Source organism: Nannobrachium achirus, assembly GCF_963921795.1.
Source record: "Nannobrachium achirus genome assembly, chromosome: 24".
NCBI classification, from domain to species: Eukaryota; Metazoa; Chordata; class Actinopteri; order Myctophiformes; family Myctophidae; genus Nannobrachium; species Nannobrachium achirus.
The window spans coordinates 5,777,793-5,788,201 of NC_137831.1; the positions used below are offsets into that span (position 1 = coordinate 5,777,793).

Genomic DNA, 10,409 nt, shown 5'->3' on the forward strand with positions numbered 1-10,409 from the left:
CATATCATTTTGGGGGGCCCTGAAAATGTTTGAGCACCACTGACATAAAAACGTATTTCAGAAACCTGTTAGGATATAGGATCGGGTCTTGGAAAAATCTTCAAGATTTTTCAAAAATAGCAGACCTACTAGCTCGCAGCGCGGCAGTGAGCTTGTAGATCTGCTATTTTTTTAATAGTCAAAGCATAAAATTATGGTTAAAGAGGTTCAAATTCTAAAGTGACACAGATTTCCGTTCAGGCCTAAATGGCTTAAAGTTCTCAGACTTAAGTAATTTGGATTCCAATAGAAGCCAGCATGTTGTCATGGTCATAACACTGAACAGATAGAAAACAGGGTGCCTGCTCGGTGCTCAAGACTTCTGCAAAATTATGCTACTTATCTAGGCCGATCGAGGTACTTCTGGCAGTTTTCCGGGTGCTTCAAACGCCACTGCCCTCTATTATATTACTGTATACCTCTATGGTTTGTGGACATATTTTTGCTTCCATTCACCAAGGTTTTTCTTAATTTTTGGAGTACCCTTTAAATACATAATTCTACAAGTGTATATACTGTCTGTGGGGAGAGAGAAACGTATGACCTGAGTAGTCATTCTTATACATTACATTCTTTAATTGGATCACCTGAAATTAACCATTATGTCATAGACAAAGATCGTCAAAAAACTAAATTGTAGGTTTTTTTATTTTTGCCATTTTTCAATTGGCTGTTTCTCATTTTGTAGATAGATAGATCGATACCTTTATTATCCCAAGGGTGGAAATCAGTCGCCCGGAGGCAGCACAGCAGTTTAATGTTATTTACAAAGTTACAAAGAAGTAAGAAAAGAAAGAAAAAGTACAGTGTACAGTAAAATCGTACACCTCGGCTCCTCCGACGTCTGGAATGGTCGCAGCAGGGAACATGACTCCTGCTGCTGTCTGCTTTGAGTAAATGAGAAAGTGATCCGTGGTGGAAAACGAGTCATAAATCATTGTGATTTTATAAGTATAATGGATAAGCCTAAACAAACCAGTTCACATGAACAATACTGATGTAAAATAAAATATCTGAACGGATACATTTATTTATACAATTAAAATGTCATGAGCCACAGATACAGGGACGCTATCCCAGGATTTTCTTTCTTGAAAAGTGTGGATCCCGAGGCTATTAGCACACTGGTTTAAGGGTCTCATCATTGCACTGCTATACGCCTGAACATGGACATTGGAAAACCTGTGGAGATGTTTTGAAGAAGCGTTGTTAAAGTGTGTGTGAACCCTGTGTCTGTGTGCTCAGGAGAGGACGATGGTAAGGAGGAGGACTGCCAGTCGGCGGCGTCGGGCGGAGAGGAGTACGAACCAATCAGTGACGATGAACTGGACGAGATCCTGGCAGACAGCCAGAAGAAAGAGGAGACGCAGGAAGAGGACAAGATCACAGGTAACGCACGCACACACACACACACACACACACACACACACACACACACGGGACCATTTACTATGTGTTTTAAAGGAAAACTCTGCCCTAAATAACTTCTAGGCTCATTTTCCTACTTATATTGATCCCAAAAGACTGTCCATGGGGTCTATTAGGCAGAAATGCCCCTGTTGTCCAGTTTCCCCAGCAGAACCCAGCAGCTCTCATAGCATAGAATGGAGCCTATAAGCCTATCAATATTACACTATTTGTTTTGCGGTCAATTCTTTTTTTATTTTTTTATTTTTTTTACATTTATGAATGTGTTACTAGTTGTCATTACAAACACATCCTCGCGACAAAAACGCAATTAAATTGTTAATCACAATTATTTGTATAAAAGTAAAACAAGAAAATGAATGCAGTGTAAATGGTAAATGGTGCATTTATACAGCGCCTTTATCCAAGGCTCTTTACAGAGATAGTGCATTACATTCACCCATTCTCTCACACATTCATTCACCGATGGCAGAGGAAACCATGCAACCACCAACCTGCTCATCGGGAGCAACTAAGGGTTCAGAGTCTTGTTCAAGGACACTTCGACAGTAACTCTGGGGGAGCCCGGGATCGAACTGGGAACCTTCCGATTGCCAAGCGGCCACTGCCGCAGTGTAAGAGTATAAAGCTAGAACTTTGGAGTGAACCTGTGGGTGTGTCTCTTCCTCCAGGTCCTGTGGATGTGATCGACGTGGACTGGTCCAGCTTGATGCCCAAGCAGAAGCAGGAGCCCCGGACCCCCGGTGCGGCGCTGCTGCGCTTCACCCCGGGGGCCGTGCTCCTCCGGGCCGGCGTGTCCAAGCGCCTGGCCGGCCCCGAGCTCCTGGAGCAGGTCAGGGAGGTGTGCAAGGCAGAGCTGGACGACCCCAAAGGTAAGGAGAGGTCTCACCCTAACCAGCCTCTATCAGAGTCTGCAGTGAAGAGCTATCCACCGCAAATTTGAGGTGGAAAGCTTTCCACCTCAAGTCAGAAAATAAGTGAAGGCCATCATAGTCCATTCACCGTGACTGACTGGTCTAGATCGACCAATCAGTGAACGGGGTGAAGAGCCGATCTGTCTGATAGTAAACAGAAAACAGAGAGATGTGTCGGGACTCTCGGTGGAAAGCTCTTCCCCGTGAGGAATGACGTAACGTTGTAGTTTCATGACTCAAAAAGACTACACCGCGGTGGTTAGAGTTCCACCGCGGAGTCGACTCTGATCGAGGCTTAACCCTGACCCCAAAGGTAAAGAGAGATGTCTCTCTGTAAGCTGGACACAGATATACCTGGGTGGTGTGGGATGCTCGTGCAGCAGATTCGCTATCTTAGTTCATATTGGGGTTCCTTTTAGTGGGGCTGTGACACCCATAATTCTACATTCAAACTCTGAACTGAAAGAAAATATTTCAAAAGAAGAGAAAGAAAAGTTATGTTATGACTATGAAGAAAAAGAATAGCACATCATGTCAAAAACGTTGCAGACCCATCATGCTATACACTATCATTTTCTGTTGAGGCGGCGTACAGTGGTTTACAGTTGGCACTGCAGTAGGTCTGTAAATGGACTTCATCATTAAAGGACCAGGTCACCTCTGGGACAACCAGATCTTATTTTATTGTTGTGTGGGACACGATCAACACAATCCTGAGTTATTTTTTGTGTTCAATCTGTGTTTTGAGATATTTTAGTATTTCAGCCGATTTCAGCATGCTACAACTGGTCATATGATGCAAAATGCATCATATGACCAGTTGTAGCATGCTGAAATACTAACATATCTAAAAACACAGATTGAACACAAAAAATAACTCAGGATTGTGTTGATCGTGTCCCACACAACAATAAAATAAGATCTGGTTGTCCCAGAGGTGACCTGGTCCTTTAAGTGCAAATCTATTTCACCAAACACTGTTGGATTAACTAAAATCCTCACTAAAAGACTTACTGTTGTTGTACCAAATAACTTAAGTATCGGCCCTACTGATCTTGTGAAGTGCTATAGAGGGTTTGCGCATGCATAAAGTGAATGGCAAACTGAGTGGAAAAGTGAGTTAAATGTCGTTTAACGTTGTTTATTGCAATCAGATAGGACTTTTCTGTTTGGATGTATGGGCTGTCAAGACCAGAAAGTAGTTGTTTGCCACTGATGATGTCACACATGCATACCCTCTATAAATAAAAATTGCATTGTTTTGTGTTTGTGTTAGAGATGGGAATTATGGCTCTTTGAAGTGAGCTGGATCTCTGGGATCCCTTCCTTTCAAAGATCCGTTCAAAAGACTGGCTCATTTTAGTTACTATAGTTACTTTGTAGATTTTGATTATAATTACAATTCACCTCAACACTATATACATTCTGGCTATATATACATTTCGGCCATTTGAAAATAGACGATCTACAAGCTCACATTGACTCTAGTTTTGTGTAAAGTGTGCTGTTCTCTCTGTCCCTTCCAGAAGCAGAGAAGCTGTTTGAACACGACCTGGGAGCTCTGAACATGGCGGCCCTGAACAGGCGCGTGGAGCGGGCGGGGCTGCTGAGGAACCTGGGGCCCTGCTGCAAGGCCCTGTGCGCACGCAGGGACTTCGCCATCCGTAGGCAGCTGCTGAAGAACGACAAGGTGGCCGCTACGCTCTACACCCCTTTCATTTTAAAAACAGATGGTTGTATAGCTAGGAAATTAGAAAAATATTTTTCCAGTACTGGAAAAGTTTTGGAATTGATCAAGGGTCCTGGAAGGTCCTGGAAAAAATAGCTATGCATTGTCTTTGGTTATTGATTTTGTTAATACCTCTGAAATGACAAATTAAACATTGGCCAAATTGTCAAATATTAGAGGCAGAAATTGTGAAAATAGCAGTTCTACATGCTCACAACGCCTCGCAACGCGAGGCGTTGTGTGCATGTAGATCGGCTATTTTCACAATAAACCGCGTTATAAAAAATTCCTCAACTCTTAGTGCTCGTCAGGGTGCCTGGGTTCAAATATGATTATTTCGGGGGTCATGGCCTGAAAAGGTTGAGAACCACTGGCATACACTACCTGTCTTTGGGCATTGCGCATAGGATTAAGCGACTTGTTATTGAACTGAATTATTGTTATATAGTCCTGGAAATCGGGTTAAATATTCTGGATACGTTTTGGAAAAGTTTGGAACAACATATTTTGAGATGAGGGTCCGCAGCCCTATACATGTAATTTTGGGGGTCCTTGACATGAAAGAGTTTGACAACCACTGACTTTAGAAGACATTTGTAGAATCGTGTCAGAATATTCAAAGACTTGCACAAAATGTTCACGATTAAAAGCAAAAATACAGATCTACAAGCTCACAGCGCGGCACTCGGTTACTGCGCTGTGAGCTTGTATATCTTCTATTTCAGTAGTAGTTAAATTACTAGCTTTATTAGTGTGAGAAACGGCACATCATGTCTCCGTCCGTGACATCACTGTGATGTCAGGGGGACCACGCTAACATAATCCCTTTTATGAACATATATGGGGATCCTTGATGGCATCAATATTAAGCCCATATCTAACAGGACTTAATATGGAAATGCCCATATATGGAGGCCACATCAGCCACATACCACCACACTAACATAATCCATATATGGTCAAGACAGCCCATATCTGTGTGGCTGGTTCTACCGACAGGGATCTCCATATATGGGCATAAAAGGGATTGTATGTCAGATGTCATAGACGTCATAGGACTTTCACATGAGTCACTGAGTAACCATGTTTGGGCTCTCACAGCATACAGTATCTCCAGGAGTCTCCATATGGGTAACTGGTCATATAATTTGCCTTCCTGGCCCCGAAACTGTGGAATAAACTCCCTGTCGTACTTAGAACTAAAGACTCACTCTCTAGCTTCCGCCGTAGCCTGAAGACTTACCCCCTCAGACTCCTCCTAAACCCATAACACTACTGTAACACTCTCCCTTCCCTCGATGACCACACATGAAGATAGATAGCATTTTTAGGTTTTTGAAAAGTATTCTTTACTGATTAGGTGCGTGGTCTCCCCATGCTATTGTTTTTCTAGATAGATTGATATTCCTATGCATTTGTTATATTGTTGTTGATTTACTGACATATTATCTTGCTTATTATATTGATGTATTACCTGCTTATTGTAAGTGGCTTTGGATTAAAGTGTAGGCACCATGAAATTTGCCTTGTAAAACTGTCGACACATGTCTCTAAAGGTCCCCCTAAGTATTTTTTACATATATTTGAGTCATATTAGTTTGAGAATACATAGTTACATTTGAGGTTTATAAATTAATAAGACCAACTGTGGCCATTTTGGGAAATAACTTCGGAAATAAAGTTGTCGCGTGAAAATGACGAAAACAAGAGAATCTCTCTTGCCCTCTTGTCTCGGTGAAATGGAAGCTGGACACGCCCATTTCTCCCCCCCCCCCCCCCCCCCCCCCCCGCCGTTTACTTGTCAGCACGGCTGCACGGACTGACAGCGCAGCGGTGGAAGAAGTACTCATATTTTGTACTCAAGTAAAAGTATCAACAAGTAAAAGTATCGATACTACAATGTAGAAATAAACCGTTACAAGAAAATGTCCGTCACGCACTGTGAGCTTGTAGATCGGCTAATTTCAAATGGCCGATGTATATATAGTGATTAATGAATGGTTTGTAATAATAATTAAACAAAGTATTTTTAATAACTTTTTTTAAATAACTGCAGTGGAGTAAAAGTAGCCTACAATGATTTATTTTGAGATGAAGTGGAGTAGAAATAAAAGTACTGAAAATGTAAAACACTCCAGTAAAGTAAAAATACCTCAAAATTGTAGGGCCCTACTTAAGTACAGTATCTGAGTAAATGTAGCCTACTTAGATACCGACTGCAGGCGAGCCGATTAGAAGAAGAGCTGGTCGCGGCTATCTCCGCCTCAAAGTACATCAATACTTGAGTAAATGTAGGCTACTTAGTTACTTTACACTCGACTCACTAGCAGGCTGCACGTAGATGCGAGCGGGCGAGCGGCTCTCATCCACTCACAATGATGACAAGCCTCGGTCAAAGTGCTTGGTTTAGTACTTGAGTAAATGTTGGCTACTTAGTTACTTTACACACGAGTCACCAGCGTAGATGCAAGCCTAGATGCGAGCGCAAGCCTCGGTCAAAGTGCTTGGTTTAATGTTTTATTTTAACTCTATCTTCTAATTATTATTAACTTATCCTCACAAATAGTCGCCCTGTCCGGCTGTCCCCTATTTATCTTATTTTGTCATGATGATTTGTCCCAGAAACGGCCCGGGAAAGAAAAGCTCCATAAAAATCACCGAGTCACAATGGCTTGTTCATCCCACACATGAACCTCTCATCGCGGCATGAACAGCGAACAGCAGCCGCTGTCCACAAAGCCTGGAGCGAAGTTAAGACCCGCCCCTCGCGACTGTAGAAAGTCTTTGACTCGTGCGAGCTGTGCTTCAGCATGAATACAGCGAAATCAGTCAGGACAATTACAAAACATGACACAACGTGTGATAGCATACATATCGTTGGTCATCGTCGCTGACAAAGTTATGTATTTACTGTATTATTAGGATATATATATCGTAATTCCCACGTCCAATTCTCCACCGACTTCCATTGGGTCACGTGACCAACATTCCTCAAGTGACACGCTGTTTCTGCTCGTCACTTTCCGAGGCGGCTGGGCGGTGCCTCGGGAGTTGAGACCGCCTTCTCCCTACAGCTCTGAATAGTAACCCTTTCAGGGTATAGTTGCATTGGCAAATATTTTCACAATTATATCACAATTAATTGGAGACAAAGTAGAGCCCATTCTGTTACCCTTCCTTTAAAAGCTTCTGCTAAAAATGCCTAAATTGTAAATTGATATACATCACTGTCCAGATGGCATCTTACTGGTATTAACAGTTCTACTGCCAGATTTATTATTTATTTATTGGGGCTGGTGCCAGCAAAAAGCAGCTTACATTTGCGATGTTATAGAAAAAGATTTATTGATTATTTCCAAACGATTTGTTTTTTCATTGGACCTATTATATGTGTACTTTAGCCAAGCTGGCGGCAGAGGGCAGCCTTATGCAAAGAATGAATGTCAATTGGGCCGCTCCGCTAGCCGTCCATTCAGAGCATAGAAATGCATTTCTAGATCAGATCCACAGAAAACAGCCAGGAAGTGATTTGGGACTCCATTATTGTACGTGCGCTGGAAATTTTAGAGCAGCGTTAGGGGAGATGTTTTTACTGAACCAGTTATCAGCTTACAGTCATCAAAAGTAAGTAAATGAACGAGCGTTGGTATTGGCAACGAGCTAGGGTCAAAATTGGGGCGAACGGGAACGTCCGAAGCAGTAAAAGAGTTAAGTAATAATGTGTTTATTCTGTGCTTCCATGTTTCAGGGTCTGACCAAGCAGATGTACCCCAGCGCTCCCGTGGTGGACAACGACCTCATTCAGCTGAGCATGCGTCTGTTCCGCAGGACCATGGCCGGCCAGCTGGCGGCGCCAGAGAGGGCCGACGGCGGCGGCAGCGGGCCGGCCGCCCCGCCGGCCGACGTCGCCACGGCCGCGGCCCCGCCCCCCATCTGTAAGGCCGAGGTCTGCCTGTCCTGAGAGGGCCAGGGACCCCCTCAACCCAGTTTAACCAATCAGACCAGGGCAAATATGTGTCACGTTCGAGTTGAACCACTTTAACCGTCGTTTTATGCTTTAGCTGGTGAAAAACAGCAGATATACAAGCTCACAGCGCGGCACCGAGTGCCGCGCTGCGAGCTCGTAGATCTGCTGTTTTTGAAAGATCTTGAAAATGGGTGCCTAAAGTCTTTGAATATTTTTTGACCCCCGATTCTATAAACGTCTTCCAAATAATCAGTGGTTCTCAAACCTTTTCGTGTCGAGGACCCCCAAAATTACACGTATTTGGCCGTGGACCCCCCATCTCACAGTATGTTGTCCCAGGGACCCCCCCATCCCGCCAGAAGCAAATATTTTAGTTACAAATGTTCGCTTTACAAAAATATATATTCAAAGATTTGCAAAAGATTTCACAATTTTTCAAAAAATAGCAGATCTACAAGCTCGCAGCCACACTGTGAGCTTGTATATCTGCTATCTTTCAATAGCTAAAGCATAAAATAATTCCAAGCCCTAAATGGGTTAAAAAGATAAATGCATGAAATCAAAAGAACAGATAAGCCCTTTTTCTGTCCCTTTTTTTTTTAGATGAAGTTTCAAAGTTCTCCTCATATTTAAATGATGGGAAGAAAATAAAGCAAACGTAGTTAGATTTTTAGTTTTGTTTGCAGTCTGTGCTAATCTATATTTTTCTCTCTCTCGACGGAGTGGCAAAGAACTGTGCCATAGAGACTATTGGATATGTTTAGCCTATGGAGGTTTAAATAGAGACTATTGGATATGTTTAGCCTATGGAGGTTTAAATAGAGACTATTGGATATGTTTAGCCTATGGAGGTTTACAGAGGCCTTGTATGCTGAATCAATTAAAGGAAACGTGTACAGCAAAAAGACATAAAACAAACCCTGAAATAATGTCTTCTTTTGTGTGCATTTTATACGTTTTAGATGAGCTTTGCCTATTTGCCGCTGTGCTTAACCATGTTCAAAAAGTGATGAATGTTTTGCTTTCATGTTGTGCATTTTTAAGTTACAAAAGAAACGTTGCATTAAAGGGTTTATAGAGAGGTTTCATTTCGTCCCCTTCGTGGGTCTGTTCTGTTTGCTTTTGGCGCGAGGACTACCGTAGTGTTGCTCATCCTCCAAATAGCGTGCTGTCTTTGGGCTTTGTCTGTTTTATCATTGGCATTCACACAGACTCTCTGTCACACAGTGACGTGTAACCGCGTACCGAAGGCACTGAAAAATCCTGAAGAGACTTGAAGAAGGAACGATTTCCACTGAGCAAAGAGCACTGCCAAACTATTCCTCCCTCCGAATGTAGGTTGTTACACGCGTTGGCTGTGGGGGGTTTAACAACGGTGTTCTTAAGAGTGTTACACTACCATGTATTATTCTTGTTTTTAATGTTTGACAATGTAGAGCAGTGATGTTACTAGGTTTTCAATGTAATGGGTCCCGGGACCCACAGGTGGTCATTCAAATGGGTCCCAGAAAAGTTTTATGAGTCCTCAATACAATGTTTTCGAGCGCTGTGAGCTTGTAGATCGGCTATTTTCAAAATGTTTGCCTATTTCTTATATGTATTTTACAATTTGGCTAATGCTTGAACTTAGAACTACTAAAACTACTAAAACATGTGCCCCTAATGAATTTGGGCGCGCAAAATGGCGTCGGACGTCAGTGGAATCAAAACATTGACGTTTCTATCGCCTGTTTAAGACTTTGTGTTAACGTAGGGTAAAGTAGGATGCTTTCACCCATGAACAATGGTGGTGTCTGTGGAATTTTAAAATGTTTTTCTTTTACCGCGACCCGGTAAATTATTTTGACATGGACTCCAATGGAGGCGCATCCCCGGGACCCCAGGACCATGACACGAATGAGTCCCTGGGCGACTTGAATGAGTTTTTGATGCGGGATGCGCACGTAATGACATCACTGGTAGAGGAACTGAAAAAATGACTGATCAGCCCTCTATAGAGACTTGCACACTACCCCCCCATGCCCTCCCCCCCCCACCCCCCCACCCCCAGAGGTCCAGCACTGCGATACGGAACGACCCATCGTTAACACGGCCCCGCATCCCACGCCTCCCCACCAGGGAACCCAGACACTGTAAAGAAATGTCCCTTTTAGGAGAGATGGAGAAGGAAGGGAAAAAAAGTCATTTTGCACACCTATGGAGAAGGACGGGTGCATGCCTGGTCGGAGTAATGAACTTGATTGGTAGAAGAAATGGGGGAAGGGGGAGAGGGGGTAAAGATGCAACGTTTCGGTCCGTTGGGACCTTCATCGGGCGTCTGATGAGGGTCCCA

General features: G+C 43.1%; 1 protein-coding gene across 2 annotated transcripts in view; it reads left to right on the forward strand.

Moving 5' to 3' along the window:
• zc3h13 (zinc finger CCCH-type containing 13) overlaps positions 1–9,504 on the forward strand; it is a 43,760-nt gene extending 34,256 nt beyond the window's left edge. The window contains exons 24-28 of one of the 2 annotated variants that reach the window (XR_013961732.1): positions 1,285–1,428; positions 2,139–2,339; positions 3,908–4,071; positions 7,859–8,850; positions 8,890–9,504. Coding sequence is in view for 1 of the 2 variants with exons in the window: in XM_080720710.1 (XP_080576836.1) it covers positions 1,285–1,428; positions 2,139–2,339; positions 3,908–4,071; positions 7,859–8,071 (722 nt within the window). In the remaining variant the exon portion in view is untranslated. Of the gene's footprint in view, positions 1–1,284; positions 1,429–2,138; positions 2,340–3,907; positions 4,072–7,858 lie in introns of both variants that reach the window. The other variant, XM_080720710.1, reaches the window with a different exon arrangement.
• The last annotated feature ends 905 nt before the right edge of the window (positions 9,505–10,409 follow it).